We start from the raw sequence: 18,359 nt of genomic DNA, 5'->3' as shown, positions 1-18,359 counted from the left end.
GTTTTGTGAAACATTTAAAAAATATGCCGAAAGCTATAATTAAGGAAAACCCCATTCATTTTTTCTATAGACCGTCTGTTTTTAGATCCACGGAAGTAGATAATGCTTTCAAAAACCCTCTAATAGTAATAATGATGACAGCAGCACTATGTGAGGAAGGAACTAGCACTAGTCCAGTTTCCAGTAATGTTGTCACTCCCCCAGAGCCATCCTTTGAAGGCGAACTCTCAACAGCTAATGGTATACAAGAACCATCATTTCCACCTCAGGAGCAGTTGGGCAGTTCACAAGAATCAAATCAGCAACCAGGCCATTCCTGGTGCTATGAGGTCATTGACCCTGCATTATGGCAAAGCACTTCCAGTGACATTGTTAAGTCACTGCTTATTGAAAGACGAGCAGCCCCCTTCCAAAACCACAGTTTCATGTGAGCACTTGTGACTGGTGTTCCCCTATCCAGCATATCGCTGCAGGTCACCTGATCTCAGGAAATCGTGACTCATCCTGATGACGTCTGTGGACAAATCAAGTCACTGACGGCACCCTAATTTTCTATGGCTTTGTAGTCTCCACCCCAGCAATGTTTAAAATAGACCTCTCTTAATATACAAGGCTTGCTCTTTTTTTTCTTTTTAGAGCCTTGCTTTGCTGTTTAGAGCACATATTCCTTGCTATAGCACCAACTATACAGATCAGATATTTGTTTCAACCCTTTAGTGAAAACAAGTCTGGGGGGCTTTGCCCTCTCACTTGGGCTATAATGTTCTCTCATGGTATACTTAGTGCCACAGACCGGAAAGAGGGGAGGGTGCCAGCTAATGTCAATGCCAATCTAGCCGGCTGTGTACCTTGCGCACCTTCTCACGAAGGGGTGAGGCAAAAGTAATTGCGGGTGACACAGGAAAATAACACACTGGAGCAGAGCCAAAAGGAGCCTGACAGGATAGCAAGCGAAACATTGTGAATAGTGATAAGATAAAATACATGTCAGATAATAAACCCCGAAATGAATTGCACATTGCTGCTACATGTTTACAAATCTACTGTAAGTCTTTGTCAAATAATCTACTAAATGTTAAAGCCTAAGTCAATAGTTTAAAGCAGGAATTACATCCTGCCATGCTAAAGTGAAAGACCATAGCGCAAGAACGTGAAGTACATGGTAAAATATGTTATTTGAAAAAAATGGTTTTAAATGGAATGCCCTTCTCAGAATACTCGTAAGAATAAAGGTTGCAAGAAAACAAAGCCACACAGAAGGAAGAACAGTGGGTTCATAAGCTACTTAAACCCTATTCTTAGTACAGACACCCACCCAGCCTCTGTTAAAGAAAGACATTGTGAACAAGAGATAAATAAAGTTAGTGCAAATGGGATCTTAGGATATGCATGTAGATCAAGATGCAGATACAAAATTCTGACACCCAGCATCTTCTGAAAGTTAATTTACAAATGATAAAATTAGAATTATCATTCTTTTTTGAAAGATAAAGTACATAAAGCACTGAGAGTTGAGAGAAAAAGCTGAAAAAGCTAACCCATTCAATCTAACTTCATTCTACAGTACTTTTGTATTCCAATTATATTCATTCATTATATTCATAATTCAAACCAAGGGACAAAGCACCATCATGTTTAGAGTGAATTCCCCAAAACACTTGACTGGTGGCTCATGGGATGAAGGGAGTATATTTGTGTAATGGATCATCGGGAGATACAGCTGAAACTGGCCTGCGGGAGGCATTCAAGGACACAGGGGCAGGAAGTAGAGGATTAACCCAATCTGTGAGCTCCTCTGCACATACTAATGAACCTTCCTCATCACCCTCTTATTGACGATAACCACCTCTGAATCATGGCGTTCCTCTATTTACACCCAACCTTGGAATTCACTGCCAAGAATAAAAAAATCATTAACCAGACAGGATAAAAAAAAAGATAAAATGCACGAAGCACTCAACATTTCATAATAAATAACCATATTTTGCACAGCAGCAGTATGTGGAATATTGAATAGTCCTCTGGGATCAAACTGTAGGCGAGACACAGCTGATATATATATATATATATATATATATATTTTTTTTTAAAGCTCTGTCATACTATAAACATTGTATATGAATATATGAATGAGAAAACTAAGCAGTCATTTGGACTGTCATTTGGCTGCCATTTTCTGCAAATCAGCCATGCACATGGCAAGTATTCTGAATATGTAAAGAATTCTGAATAAGGGATTTACAAGAATAATATTTGTAACTAATGAATATGGAATGGAATGGAAAATCCCATATATTGTGTTCCAAATACTTGCATTCTGAATATTGGTTTTCATATTCTGAATACGGTGGTTTATGCCCTCCGATAGATTGTGAGCCTGCCCAGGGTGTAATCTTGCCTCTCGCCCAATGCACGCTGGGATAGGCTCCAGCACCCCCGCGACCCTGCCCAGGATAAGCAGCTAAAGATACTGGATGGATATTCTGAATACCGCATACTAAATATAGATATGGATTCTTTTATATTGGGAATAAATGGACATTCTGACCAATAGAATACTACGGTTCATGTGAATGCAGTCATTGAGCTCATTGAAATTCCCATGGTGCTTAGTACAAAGAGCAGGGGATTCTTTGCTGTTCAGTCAGGCCATTTTATAATCCCCCAATTAAACAGGTTAAGCAGATCGTTCCCTCTCCAGTGTATGATAAAAGCCACAAAATGGCTGCATGGCATCACTCAGCCTGATGGTATGCATCTGTGAAAACTGCACTGACACCCGCTATTCCCCTTTCATTTTAGACTAAGGAGCTTTGAGATCATTGGAAAAGGTCTGAAAAGTGCTACACAAATGTACGCACAATATAAAAAGATAGGATACAAAAACACAGCTAGCATAGTCACCATGATTAATCTCCAAATTAAACAGGCAATGATCAAATGCATTAAGAAATGCTGATCATATCACTTTTATCGATAAGTATCTAGATTAAGTATCCATGCACTATGCAAACAATCTCACTAGAACACAAGGAGAACAATAACACAAATTTGTAATGTGATTTTTTAAATTATAAAACATATCTGGAGGACTGGCACATTCAAAAAATAATGAAGAACTACAATAAGACTGAAGAATTACAATGAATTATCAATGAAATGCACGATCGGAGGGCAAAAATGAAATATGTACAAGAACTGTATAAGATAAAATTATTAATTCTTCATGCCTTTTTATATTGGACAATGATCAAATGAGTAAAGGATCATACACAGTCCACTTGTGCATGAATATTAGGTTTGTGGGTCTGAGTCTGAAATAATCTGTGTAATAATGTACTGTTAAATAATTACAGCGCACACAATGCAGTATGTGTCCTTTGGAAAAGATCTTTGAAAAGGTCTGACACACTGCACTCTGAAAGAATTGTCATAGTTGACACTATAAAAGGCTCACTGCATTCACCAGGGAACTGCTGGGGGAAAGAGGCTTGATTGTGTGTGAATAATGTGGACTGTGCCAATAAAAACCAAACCGAACCCTAAATCTATGGAAAATCCATGGAATATACACCATTTGTAGTATCCCTGGCAATACCAACTGAGGCTTGTTAGCCTAATTCCACTATAGCCATGACAGATTAATCTAATGGACAGTACAGTTTGCTGTACTGTACCACTGTGACCACGGCTTAGCCAATAATACAAGGTTTTCCATCTACGTTGGCATTTTCCGTGAGATTAAAACTCCAATACAGAAGAGCAGGCGAGTGTTTATATGACTCACCTGAATGATTGCTACTGCTGAATCGCAGGTTCAAGGACGTTACCCATGGCATCGCCCAAGGCACCGTCTTCATGGTGAAGGCACACTTTCCATTGTTCAGCAAGGGCAAGAGAGGGGAGACATCAGTCAGCCAATGGCCAGTACCTCTGTGAGAACACAATACACATTACATTATGAGTACACAACAGTTTTCATGCATCCAGTTTGCACATGGTCTAATAAGAGACTTAAGTGAAGGAAATTTTGAAATGGAAAATGCCATCCTCACACATAAGCCGTTAATTGGTAAACTCATATAACTTGGAGAAGAGAACTCTCCTTGAATTCACAAAGGGTTGGATTTTCATTGCATAGCTATAAAAAGTTATTTATTTTTGCTAAATGAATAAATCGACATTTTTAAAAAATCAGGTACCTTCACCCACTATTCAACTTCCAAGCATTTTCACAACATGAATTTTCCATATTCAATTTCAAGCACTCTCATGTTTTCCAGGGCCTGTGTGAACCTAGTTTTTTCAGCCTCTAACAACTGTAAATGCTCTCTTAGCTTTCGTTTAATCAAAAATCTGTCCTATCAGTGTCTTTAACGAAAATGAATGTGGCAAATGCAATTAATTCAGAATAAATGAAAGATTCTCCATAATTTAGCCACAGAAGCCATAAAAGCACGGTGCTCTGAGTAAATCTGCATCAGTCTGGATTCGGCAAGTGAATGAGTAATGAAGAACAGTAGGTTTAAAATTACTGTTCCATCTGTATTCATTACAGTTTTTCATTACTGCAGAATTGCAATCTCTGCGGCTGTTTGCCACTTAATTTTTTGTCATCTGGTGCATTATAGAGAATTATATTTTTTTCTTATTACATCCATCAAATAATTTATAACATAAACATAAAAATACAGACTTTCCGATCATTTTCTGTGTAGGGTAATTCTAGGAGAAAATGGCACCTTTTCAACCATGACCTGTAAGATCTTTGTGATATCCGACACCCATAGGATTAATTACGTTGTAGTAATGACCGTTAGTATATGTTTGCGAGAAGAAAAAAAACACAAAGTGCCCATTTTCATTTCACTTTTGGCCTACCCACCTCTAGTTTCTAAACATACAGCTTAACTTAACAATTAAAACAATATCTTGGTCTCATTGTAATCACAAATACTTTTTCTACAACACGAGTCATGTTTGAATATCTTCACTTCATTCTTCCATTTATTAAGGAAGTAATATTATTTATCAAATTATCTGAAAACTACTAAATTGTGCTCAATTTTTGATATGGTGTTCTATACAGTCCATTATCTACAGATGCCAATTTACAAAGTGGGATCTCTTGTAATTATTGTTTTACAGCACATTTGCAAGACTATTACAAGGGGTGATAAACTGGTTAAAACAACAGTTCACCCTAAATGATTGATATCAGTACATGAAATGACTTTGTTTTGATTGTGTGAATGATTACTTTCAGCTTCTTCTCACCATACATTTGAGAGTTTTGCTATTTTCTTCTCACTGACAGGAGAATCCCCCATGGCAGACAGACACTTATTGAAGTCTGCCAATTATGTGTCCATCCAGTCACCTTGCTCCTCATTACATGACAATTTCTTATGGCACTTCTTCATGGGATTTTATTCTTCTTGAAGCATTTTTTAAAATATCAGAAGAAATCTGAGAGGTCAAGATTGAAAATGAGCCATTTTCATCTGGAATTACCCTTTAGTGAAATTTGTTCAAGATGCGAGTACTTTCTTTGACTGCTACAGCACTGTTTCAGATTACTGGCTGTTGTCGTTTTTCATGTTCAAATTTATTTTATTTTTTTTTTACCAGAAAAGTTCTTATAGCATGTATAGCATTTATTAGTGCAACCTGATTACCATTTTTTAATTGCCTCAATGAAAACTGGGCTGTGGTTAGCATAACATAAAATAACCTCTTGCCTCCATTCACACACACAATGTAGTTCTGTATTGATTTTCTCCATGCTGCAGCTACACAGGCTTACACATGCCGCAAAACATGACTGAAATGGAAAAATACAGCCAGTGATAAGGTATGCTTCTCAATGACCTCCAGCTCATCTCCATTAAGTACACTATGTATTACCTGCAGCTTCAGTTTCCAAGGACTAACTGTAACCTCCTTTCACAGAAACACACACTGCTATAATGAGCTGGACCGAACAGTCCTTGAGGAAAATAAAATTGTTCCAATTTCAGTGTTCAGCCTTGCTGACAAGGTACACGGTATTCAAGGCATTATCCACTATTAAATACTTTCCATTTATACAGAATATTAACCGAGGAAATTCAAGTAAAGCGCCTTGTCGAAGGGTACAACAGCAGTGCACCCCTTGGTTAAAGGCACAGTTTCTCAACCAGTGTTCCCCCTGCCAGTCCCCAAATACAATATTAGCACAGTATTAGCACCAGGTTACCTGCGGAATGCCGTGATCCAACGGCCAAGCTCCATGTTGCAGAGGGGACTGAAATTATCGCAGCACACAAACAGCTGTACAGTGTGATCCCAATGAGCACAAGTCTCATCCCTTTTTCCAGGACAAGACAGGGATGCATCCAACTCCAGCACATCAAAATTCATCATGTCTGGCACGCAAGAAGAGAAAGATCCCAACAGTTTTCACCAAGATGCAAAACAAGAAGAAAATGGTCACAGTCCATTCTTACTCCAGCTACATTACTGGCTTTGTCACAGTACTATACTACTAACAGCTGAACATTGCAGGAGATGCATGTGAGGCTGCATCCTCCAAATCCCAAATGACACATTTCAAGCAGCGTATAGATTATTACTTTACTCCTGTATTTAAGTTTGATAGATATTCAGCATTACAGGTTTAACAGAAGGGTTGACTTGGGAATTGCTGACATTTAGGCTTGTATCTGGTTACAGTGTTTACACGCATTTACGTCCATTCCCTGACGTTCCTCATCAGGTAACTATATGCAAAATGCAGTCTAGCATCTCTTTGAGAAGCTTGTCTCTCCAGGCTTGTGTAGGCTCCCTAATAATGATTGATCCCAACATAAATTTTAATACTAGTAAAATGAGTTCTGTGTAAAAAAACGGGCAATGCAGAAAAAGCAAATCAACCCAAAGGAAAGCTTAAATACTAATGGGACCATTATTATGCTTTGTGTAGAATGAAGCTGTCAGATTTGTTGAATGTTAAATACTTTGCACAAATGTCTGTCAAAATGGCCCAAAAGAGTGAAATGTAAGGCAATTAGTGGTTTAGTGGCCTTAACAATGCACGCAATGCAGTAGTGGATTTCTCCAGAGCTTGAAAACCTATCCCCCACCACCCATACTAGCCTATGTGGTGCACTGAGAGACACATACTGTGGTACAGAGGAATGCCAAATATTCAGACTCCATTTAATGCGGCAAACGTTAAAATAGCAAGAATCCAAGGTGTGAGCGGGGAATAAAATAATGCAGAATATAATTTCAATAAGGTATTGCAAGTCATCCATGTTATTTAAGCCATTCTAATGCAACAAGTAATAAGATAACACGCTGCTCTAATTAAGGCAAATAAAACTAAATGTATTCTCACAAAAGGTATAAATTCAATTCCTGCACACACAATAATTATGGTCTTTTGATCGGTATTGCAGTATTCACAAGGCAATGTGTACTTTCAGAGGACAGTGAAAAAAGAAACTAAGAAAGGAAGAGCATTGATGAAATAATTAAACTACACTGCTTCCCCTAACATTCTTTGTATTATTTGCAGATAATATGCCTTTGATGTGTGTGAAATGAAAGTGCCTGGAAATTAACTTCTAAAAAGCAGGAAGAGAAGCAACGTCTGACACGCAACCTTGGTTTTCCATTAAACATCAAATGAATATTCAATGTTCAGTATGCACAGGATTTACACAGTATGCACAGGATTTAACGCTCAGCACCATGCAAATATTTCCTCAAACGTATCCCATTATTTTGTCAAAATGCCACAGTCTTGTAAAAAAACAAAAGTGAGTGACAAGTGGTGAATATTTCTGGGTAGTTCTCCTGAAAGAGTACAAGGCGATCAGTTACCTGCAGGCAGGTTCACAGCGGTGGTGGCTCCGCCCTCACCCTGCATCACTGCATTATCAAACACAGTGAGCACCTGAGCCGGGCTCCGCAGCTGTTCCTGCAACTGTCTGGAAAAATCGAACCTGCAGCAGAGCGGGAGAATAGTGAGAAAAGCACTGACAAGTCCTGACATGCATGATTTACCTGCTTAGTACAAATCATTTCAATAGTTTAATTTTCAATTATTATTACGCTGGTGACTATAACTGCAGCAAGTCACGTTAAGCGCCATGATTATTCCGCCAGATTCTTAAATAAAGTTAGCTAGGATTCCCAACAATTCAACTGCAGTATCCCACCCAAAGGAGCATTTCAGAAGTCTGGTTCCTTAATTACTGCTCCAAACTACTGGCACCAACACAAGAACTCTGCAAAAGCCCAAATACATACATACAGAACTGCAGAGAAACAGAGGACCACACCCAACAGAACCTTGAGTTCTACAGAACGCAGCATTGTTTATCATTACATTATGTGCACATTGAAGGTTTTGCACAAATGACGATAGGATTTTTTTAATGAACGTATTTGTTTTTGGCTTTTTATTGTTTAACAGGCATACAATGCAATTATAGAGACACACTCGCACTTCAGCCAGCTTCTTCTGAATCCCGATGCTCTCAGTAATAGACATACAGATCAGCAAAGACTCTCCGGGTAACTTCACTTAAAAGGACTTACCCAGAGAAAGGCACTGGAGCACACAGATCTTCTTTTAAATATTTAATGTGCAAACACTACCAACGTTTCGACGCTACTGCGTCTTCATCAGAGTCAAAGCGGCATACAATGCAGTTGAAAGGGGGATATGAGGAAGGAGCAAGATAAATACTGCATGTCAGTTTGTGTATAGGCAACTTCCAAAACATCGATTTACCTTTACCATAAACCCGTAGTGATGCTTATTCATATTTAATTTGTGGGGTTTGATGGTTTAATAGACTCGGATAACTAAGCTCTTGGAATCCACCCCTTCTAGCAGGACCTCAGAAAGATTTATGACAGGCGTCCGCTCTTACGCTCAAGCTCTACGCCAGACCACACAGGGGACGAATCGTAAAATATGTCTGCCACTCCCCTGGCATTCCCTTCTCCTGCTTGTTGAGACAAAGGAAACCTGTTCCAGCCCCTGCCTGCAAGGGCTTGATTTAATGATGTCTGAGGTGCAGAAAAATGAAAGGACAGGAACGCCCTGGGCATAAGCCATTCCTGGCACTCTTTCCACTGGCAACTATCCCCATTCAATATCAGCAAATTCAGTGTTACTACAGAGAGTCTCCATTCAGATTTCTACACAAGTAATCCTCATAACACTGGTGGCTAAAGATACCAGGTAAAACTTTATAAATACTGCCCTGAGATGACATTTGCAGTCCGTACATGCAGACTACAGAAAACTGGTAATATGCATAGCCCCTATAGAATACTGTCGGCACTGTGAGCATTAAAATACCATAGAGCAGGGGTCCTCAATCTTATCCAGAAAGGGCCGGTGTGGGTGCAGGCTTTTGTTCCAACCAAGCAGTTACACACCTGACTCTGCTAGTCAAGATCCTTTGCAAAGACTCCAGTGGTTGATTAGTAGAATCAGGTGTGTAACTGCTTGGTTGGAACAAAAGCCTGCACCCACACCGGCCCTTTCTGGATAAGATTGAGGACCCCTGCCATAGAGGCTGCTGGGTGGCTCATTCAGATAGGGCACCATGTTGTGGTGCATGGATGAGCCCCACAGTCTCAGATCTAAGTGCACTGCCCTGGTTATGGGAGGTTAGTCACGTTTCATTGCTCTCTGGCGACCCTCGCTGGTCGATCGGGCGCCCGTGGACTGCATGCCATAGCCGCATATGAAATGTCTTCCTCCAATTCAGCTCTGTGCAAGCTTGGCTATGGGCTGAGGTGTGAAACGAAGCAGGCTGGTGCTATCATATGTTTCAGCGGACAACCGCATACATCTTCACTTTCCCAAATTGAGGGACAAAAGGGACATCACACTTGAATGGACTGGCTACAAATAATAAATTGGACATTCCAAATTAGGGTGGGAATTGAACATATTCACTCACATGTTAGGTGCCAAATTAATAAAAGAAAATGTAAAAAACAATAGCATGACAATAAAAAGGGCCTTCCCTGTATGAAGTGGTAATACATGTAGCCCTGTTGTAATGCACACAGCCCATGGGCAATGCAAATATGGGTTACTCAGATATTTCATTTACCACACTCACCACTGGGCTTGCCAGCTGATGAATCTGAAGGTGGGGTAGAGGAACCAACCCATCTCAGCCAACGCCCCCTGCTGGTCAATCCCGAAGAAGAAGTTTGGAGAAGGGGTGGTTTGGAATGACACTTTCACTGGCTGCATTTTTCTGCAAAGATAAGAGACACACATTGAGACCTTGGATAACTATGTTGTTGCTGGAAGTGGTGGAGGGCCAGAAGGGGGACGTCTTTCATCAACACAAAAAATAAAATAACAGAATAGTTATAATGATGTTTAGAAGTACATTAGGAGATGTCAACTTTCAGCTGACTTCAGGGGAATTAAGTCCTGTCTCCATACAGACAGCTTCATGTCCTCAGTTTACCTACCCATACAGTACATAGGTTAGAAAAAACACCACAACACTGTGTGGCAAATCTTGGTGTGTCACCTCAATACTACTTAAATCACTAACTTCGTTTCCAAGGCAAGATTTGTGGCATTCTCTATCGAGCTGAAAATCTATAGTCTCACGGGAAAACTTTAAGAAAGGCCATGGAAGGCTGTTGATAGAAACAGTGATCAATAAAAAAGAAATACGGCTTGCTGTAACATTTATGTTTTCCCAATAACAATTTCAATAGTTTGGAGGGGAACTCGACTGAATTGGGTGAATTGGAAAGCGCAATTTCCCAGAGCAAGATTGAGAAGAGCACAGCGGTGATTCACAAAGAAACGCTGCCAAGTATCCCATTACCGCATGGCACGCTGCTGTGCCACCATTATCACAAGTGGATCCCCTCAATCAAAACCTCTGAAAACAGCACTGCAGACACTGAATCACTTCCAAATAAAAACCGGGACTCAGACTGCCTAAAAGGGGCGGACTGGCTCTCTCAGAGGTTCCCTGTATGATATTTCCAGCCAAGAGCTCCAAATATTAATACCTCACTTCATCTGAGAGGATTGAGGGCTGAGGCAGTAAGAGTCATTTTGATGTCATAGAGATCTCATTGCGCTGCAGAGGAGAACCCATTTTATTAATCAATCCATGGAAAAAACAAAGGTACTGTACAGTCCAGGGACTACAGGTCTGCCAAAGAAACAGACACGGCTTTATAATATGCAAGTACCGTCATTTCCATTGGATAATGATGTTTACTAATTAAATAATATGCTTTGGTGACACAGAGTACCTAAAGACCAGCATTTATTGTACTATATATGAGGCCACATTCTCTGAGATGGGATTATATCACTTTTTTGCATCTACAAAATGAAAATCTGAACGAAGTGTCTGTATGTCAATTAAACATTTGACCATGGCCCTCTCCGAAATGACACTAAATGCCCAGCTAAAATCTTGGGAGTCACTGGTAAATTGTTAACTCTGTGCTTTCCTGAATGAAAATGATATATTGACTAATACCAGCCCGAGTTCAGACCTGTACACAGTGCAATCTCAGCTACCTCGTTAGTCCTCAATGACATTGTGGGCACATTGGATAAAAGGCGACACTGTGCTGTTTTATTTGTTAATCCATCGAAGACTTTTGACACAGTGGACCATGACTTTTTAATACTTAAACTGATAACTATAGGATTGCATCAAAGTGCAGTCAGTTCAGTAACTATCTTAAAGAAAGAAATCACAGTGTGTGGTGGCAGATAATTTAAAATCGCAGTTCCTGGACATTGGTAAGGGGATATCACAAGCTTCTATACTTGGCCCTTTACTGTTCACTTTATATATCAATAATATCGGCTCCCGAGTACGAAATAGCAGGCTTTTATGCTGACGATACAGTACTTTACTCTGCTGCCCCTTCTGGTCAGGAGGCAACACAAAATCTTCAAACTGCCTTTGATGCTTTCCAGCACTCCTTTTTTGGCCTGAGGTTAGTTCTTAATGCATCCAAAACCAAATATATGATCTTCTCAAGAGCACATAAAAATGAAGCAAGTAATATGAAAATATGTACAGTAAGTGGTGTCAAAATTGAGAGGAAATCCAACAAGTACTTAGGTATCTGGATTGATACTTCACTATCTTTTAATACACATATAGACAAATTAACAATAAAGTTGAGATTTTTAAATAGAAATAAAGCGTGTTTTAATATGGAGGACAGAAAGAAAATTGTTCAATCCTCGTTTTTACCTGTATTGGATTATGGAGGATACATGTATATATACATATATATTACATACTGTGTAACAGCTATACATTTTATAACAGGAGCTGGGTATCGTACCCATCACTGCTATCTCTATCAGGCTGTTAAATGCCCCCCCCCCCCCCCCCTGGAAATTAGGAGGAAAGTGCATTGGCTCATTTTCTTATATAAAGCACTAATTGGTAAGTGCCCAACTTATCAAACATAGTGCATATAATGCCTGGTCACAAAGTCGGTTGTCGTTGGAAGTGCCACGCATTCATAATGAGCTGGGAAGGACTGCTTTTAGTTTCTCTGCAGCATATACATGGAACGAGCCACAAAAACCTATTCCACTCTCCACTCTCGTTTCTTTGGGGCAATTTAGCACCCTTATCAAAAACGATCTATCCTTCTCTAGTACATGTTTTAATTGAATAACTCGTGTTCTGATAAATTGTTTTATTGTGTATTTATGGAATTATTTTATTGTACTTATGCATCTGCTCCTTGCTGTATGCAGGGCTCCCTTGTAAAAGAGACCCTGGTCTCACTGGGATTCCCAGAATAAAAAAAGGATTGGATAGATTGATTGACACATGTATCATTTCAGACATAATGTCCTCGCATTTAAAAAAAATAACCAATGAATTTTACATCGTCTAAAAGTCCTTAAACTCAGTAAAACCTTGCATTGATAATCTCTCCTCAAATGTTGACCTTCGAAACCAAACAGTACAATACAGGAACAATGCATCATTACACTTGTCTTCACCATTCAGGGGTAAGAAGACAAGCTTGTTATTTCCAACTAATAAGCCCGTACCTCGGGCTGCTTCGTACTCTCTGTCACACAAGCTGTCAATCTGAGCATGAGAAGGGCGGTAAGAGGCTCACAGCAGGGCTTGAACCACGGAGGGCTCCAGGTGCACCATGGAGGCAGGGACACTCATCGGTACGAAGCACTCCTCCCCCTCGCAGTTCATGTCCTGGATGGGGCTTCCGAGGGACGCGTATACGAGGACCCCCACCGCCTTCGAGTTAGCCATGTTCCGCACCTGGAGCAACAACAGTAAAAACTAGCTATAGCAAGATGAATTTATAAATCAGTCAATCGACCAATGAGCTGAGCCGTAATTTTATATGGTCAATAAAGAGCCAACATACTAAAGATATTAGTGTGACACATTTATAAATCCAATCACATTTTTTCCAGGGATAAGGTATTTTTTTCACATTCCTTCATGTATTATGCAAAAACTGTCACACAGCTTAAATGAACCCAACTCAGAACCTAAAGTTTAAACAATGTAGGGGTGCATGTACCCTCCAAAATAATTATGGGTGCAAGAAAAGTGTAAAGCAAATTGTAGGGAGAAATAGTACTGCCACATTGCTGATGTTCCAGAACATGAAGTTTTATTGTGCTACCAGGGACAACATTTCGATTTGTGACTACTAACAACAACTTCTCTTGTCAAGAAGATGTCCTTGATTGTGCAATAAAATATCATTTTCTGCAGCAATAGCAGTGTGTGCGTTATGATTGTCCTAATGGTTCTGAAACTTCAAAAGATTGCCATCATTTAGTACCAATTCCACAAAGCACAGACTGAGAAAGAGTACAGTCTTTACGGTTAATAAAAAAGCATGCTGTACAACCACATTAACCTGTAGTAGCAGCATTAGTAGTCGTACGCAGAGCAAGTATTTTGGTGTACATGGCTACAAATGCACAACCAGTGTCTTGATAAAGAGTAACTGCGTAAAAATCAGACTGACCTAATGAGGTCATACCAACACTTCTAAAACAGTGGAGAAACAGACGAGATGAAGACATTAATTTTCTCCACCACCCCTTTCAGTGACATTCACTTTCCACATGGGGTCAGTGGGAGATGATGTATCAACATCTGACTGAACGGTGCTAGCAGGAAAGGTCTCCCATTTGGCACCCCTGAATGCACTCCATTTTCTTTTGCTGAGAATCTGACGGAGTACCATTTCATAGTGCATATAAATCAAAACCAAAATGAATAATTAACTGACACACTTCACGTCATGGGTATTTGTGGACTTTCGAATAATATTCCGTTCGATGTAATGTGTTAATTATAAAAAATATTACACCACTGCTTAATTTAATCAAGAGTAAATGTCTGACTTAATGATACGTTTTAAATATAAATGAATCAATTACAGCTGTGAAGTGGCGCAAAAACTAATTTCAAACTAATCCCCCATACACCCACTCCATTTTCACCGCCAGCAGTCACCTGACGACAGAAAAGTAGCCCTCAATCTAACTGCAAGTAACTGCCACAGGTGCATTTCTTACCTTTGTGAAAAATGAGCAGTTTCCCTCAGACACCCATGCCACAGCAGCAGACACAGTGGCACAGGGCTGACATCCATCACCGGCGTCAATCAAGCTGTACGACCTCTGATCCCAGCGGCCCATCAGCCAATCATATCTCGCATCCAGTCGCTTGGCAACCACAGGCAAGTCCCATTCTGTGTTAAATGAAAGGGCTTTATAATTAGTGAGTTTTTCTTTTTGTGTTTTTTTTTTTTTTTAAATGGGGATTAAAAAACAGCAAATTTGTTTTTGCTAAACACCGCTGGGAACGTCAGGGGAATTCAGCGCAATCAAAGCCCATCATGAGTTTTTATCTCATCACCTTTTATTTATTTATTTTATCACCTTTAGCCAGCAATGGAAACCCAAATCACAAAGGGTCAATCATAGTTAAGAGCAGCAAGAAAACCGCACCATTAGCAGTGATTAATGTGACCCCTCTGGCAACCTAAAAGTATCATGGGTACAGCTTGCTTTTCACTGTGACCCTCTGATTCCATCGCACAATGATGATTTATAAAGAAACCTAATTCCTTCATAAAAGGAGGACATGTTTAGTCACGGTGCCATTTTCTACTGTGGGAGAGGATTCACACCTCACAGTGGATTTCCACACCAGTTTCCTCCTGCATTTCAGTGACAAGCTGTTGAGGTTAACTGTGTCTCATATGTGCTGTACAAGGGAAGGTGTGTTCTACAATGGACTGGCATACGTTGTAGCATTTCCTTACATACTGTGTTCGTTGGGTTTGGTTCTGGCTTACTGAAACACTCTACGGGATAATGTAGTTGGTAATGGTCTATGGTTGAATGTTTGTCCTTAGATCTGACAGTGATCCCAAAGTTAGTTCTAAATTAATTTCTGCAGACTCTAACAGTAAGAAAAAAAACAGTATTGTGTGAATGTAATAACAAAGCAAAATGAGGAGAAGTGTGAACTCTGAATTAATTAACAAAAGCATTATCCTGAAAACACTCAGTTACATCAGCAGAGCTTTATTATTTTGTATGGCTTTTTTGTATTATTTTGTAATGAGTATGTATAACAATATGATTAAATATGGGAAATTATGGCTGCACAAAACACTTCAGCATAAAGAGCCAATTTAACATAATAAAATGCCGAACTTGTCTCAGTGTCTCTCAATAACACTGAACAAACACTTTCTGATGAAAATTAGCCTGCAAGATGACTCACCTCCACTTATAAAAACCACTTCAAAATTTAACCCCCTGAAAACCACGTAAGGCACCTCCAAAACATTCGTTATGCAATATTCTGTAATATACTGAAATATAAAACCCTTCACCCTCTCCAAAAAAACAGTCATATTATTGTCAAGGCTGTACACAAATCATTATAAGCCTTTTTGTTAAAAGCTGTGACCAAAAAATAACAATAGGACCACAGCCTAAAACTTCCTGTGGAATTATGGGATGCTTTGTGAAAATATAAAGATGAGTAAATGCTGCTTTTGCACCTGTAGAGGTAAAAGTGACCTGGTCCAGGCCGCAGTTGTGTCCACTGCAGCCCCAGGAGTACAGCACGCTGGGTATCCAGTTCCCAAGTGCATGGACAGGGACAGGTGAAATGTGTACTCTGGACAAGACATCTTTCCTATGAGTAAAAAGGGGGAAAAAAAGAGTGTCAAAAATGCCTCGGATAAAATTGCCAATGATTATCTGAAATTGCTTTAAAATATCTTGGGAATTGGTGAACCTCAGGCAACATAATTAAGTGGGCATACCAAGGATACATATTACGATTACCTGGGTATGTAAATCCTGTAGCCAATGCCCTTCACGCACAAAATTGCCCCCACTTCAATCTGCAAACCCGTTTTGATTTGGCTAACACATATACATTTATTAAACCAAATTACATTAGATAATTAACCATTCACGTTAATTTCACATTAAAAATTACGAAAAAAATTAACAGTTTTATTCAGTCATAGTACAGGCGCCTAATTACTGATATTCAATGCGTAAACGTATCAAACACATGATCTGAATAACGGCAAATGCACACTTTAGGTGAGCGTGTTCAGACATACGCTACAGTGAGCCACAACCAATCACAGGGGAGTGGGTGTACTGTGTGTAATCAAAGAAACAACTTGAGGTATTTTCTGAACTGATTTAAGAGTTTTTGTCACGTTGCGGCTACTGGTTGGATGTCATCGGCATCCGTATTGTTTACTGGAAATACCAAAAGCCAATTCGACCTACCTGTGCGCTGCTACGCGTTGAATTTGCTCCTGCATCCACAGAGCATCACGCGCAGCCGCGTCGTCAAACGTGAGGAAAAGTACATGACAACTTTCAGGAAGGTACTGTACAAAGTCTGTTAGTGAAGACTGGGAAGTCCATAAACATTCTAAGAAGGCTGACTTGTTGGTAAACGCGTGGATAACTAATGAAACATTTAAGACAGAAGTCGGTGGATACACAAATTCCCCATCCAATGTTTTAATTTGGAATGCAGGTGCAGAGTCACCTGGCTCAAACGCTGTATTGGAGATCGGATTTAAATTTCTATGAGATCTGAAATTAATTAATGTTCTTTTCTTTGTGGGAATATCATCAAATTCGTCCTTCATATAGTCTAGCTTCACCAGACTCGATTTTATTCTGCCTACACTTGCGCTCGCCTCAGTTTCAAATACAGACGTTTTGATAAGAATATAAACCGTCACTGTCACAGTATGCAGGAAGACCATGATTCGCCTATCCTAGTCAGTCGGAGGCAGTAAACTTGGAGAAAAGATTAAGCAAGATAACGAACTGTCTAGCTAGTTCCTGTGCTGTACCTAACTACCTACCAATATAACTAAATAAATGCGTACAAAACAATGGCGTCCATTGCACCTAATGTATTCAACGGGCAGTGAGAGCTAAGGAAGTACTTTCAAAAGTATGAAGTACCTAGCGCAGTTTCTTCGCTTCACTATTTTGTTAATAAACTATATAGGCGTGGTTAGTGTGTTTCTACGGTGGCTCTATAAGAACAAAATGCCCAGTAATGATCAAATCTGTAGGCGGAAACGTTGAAAACAAAACAACCCAACTCCAGTTTTGTTTTACGCGCATATAGGAGTAGCGGACATACAGACGACTGCATGTAGTAATATCTTGTGAGCCAATTCGATGAGCCTCCGAGTTAAATTTAGGAATTCAGTGCCCCCAGACGAACCACGAGCGTGACGCATGGGTAATGCAGTCTATCAAGTCGGAGTGTCCAGTGTTTTCCCTTAGGCTAAACCTATGGGCTAAACCCATAGAGCATTCATGTCTATGACTAATTCTCATATCACGTTACCTTAACTGTAGAAAAGAAATTAATCATCTACTCGAACGACACTTACAGGCAGGGTGTAATATTTCAAACTCATTTAAGCTTACGATGACCCGAAAAAATGTATATGCCAAATTGTGACAGATCATTGATTGTTCGCTATTAATGTTCTTTTTATATGTAGCATACATACTCCACTGAACCTTGATGCGTCACTAATTTTGAGACGCAGTGGCCATCCAAACGTCCCCAGTGACTCCGACTGCAATAAATAAATATTATTTTATCAGCTGAAGTGAAATACGTTCTAGTATCAACTAAAATGGAACACAAGAATGGGAATTAGTCATACTGTGCAAGAAAATCACCAGCCAAATGAATAAACTTAATATCTTTAAAGCAAAATAAGACAGTTGCCACCTCCCAATCTCTTGC

The 18,359-nt window shown here is 39.6% G+C and overlaps 1 protein-coding gene across 1 annotated transcript in view; it reads right to left on the bottom strand.

Annotated features, from left to right (window-relative positions):
• si:dkey-256h2.1 (uncharacterized protein LOC337520 homolog) overlaps positions 1-17,608 on the bottom strand; it is a 30,386-nt gene extending 12,778 nt beyond the window's left edge. The window contains exons 1-8 of the mRNA XM_064349474.1: positions 16,859-17,608; positions 16,108-16,244; positions 14,606-14,781; positions 13,165-13,325; positions 10,137-10,277; positions 7,870-7,991; positions 6,239-6,407; positions 3,788-3,933 (exon numbers count right to left, since the gene is read on the bottom strand). Of these exons, the coding sequence (XP_064205544.1) occupies positions 3,788-3,933; positions 6,239-6,407; positions 7,870-7,991; positions 10,137-10,277; positions 13,165-13,325; positions 14,606-14,781; positions 16,108-16,244; positions 16,859-17,349 (1,543 nt within the window). The 5' untranslated portion in view covers positions 17,350-17,608. The remainder of the gene's footprint in view (positions 1-3,787; positions 3,934-6,238; positions 6,408-7,869; positions 7,992-10,136; positions 10,278-13,164; positions 13,326-14,605; positions 14,782-16,107; positions 16,245-16,858) is intronic.
• Positions 17,609-18,359: the final 751 nt, after the last annotated feature.

This window comes from Anguilla rostrata, chromosome 1 (assembly GCF_018555375.3).
Source record: "Anguilla rostrata isolate EN2019 chromosome 1, ASM1855537v3, whole genome shotgun sequence".
Classification (NCBI taxonomy): domain Eukaryota; kingdom Metazoa; phylum Chordata; class Actinopteri; order Anguilliformes; family Anguillidae; genus Anguilla; species Anguilla rostrata.
The sequence above is the reverse complement of the archived record's forward strand: the minus strand, read 5'-3'. Positions and strand labels throughout refer to the sequence as shown.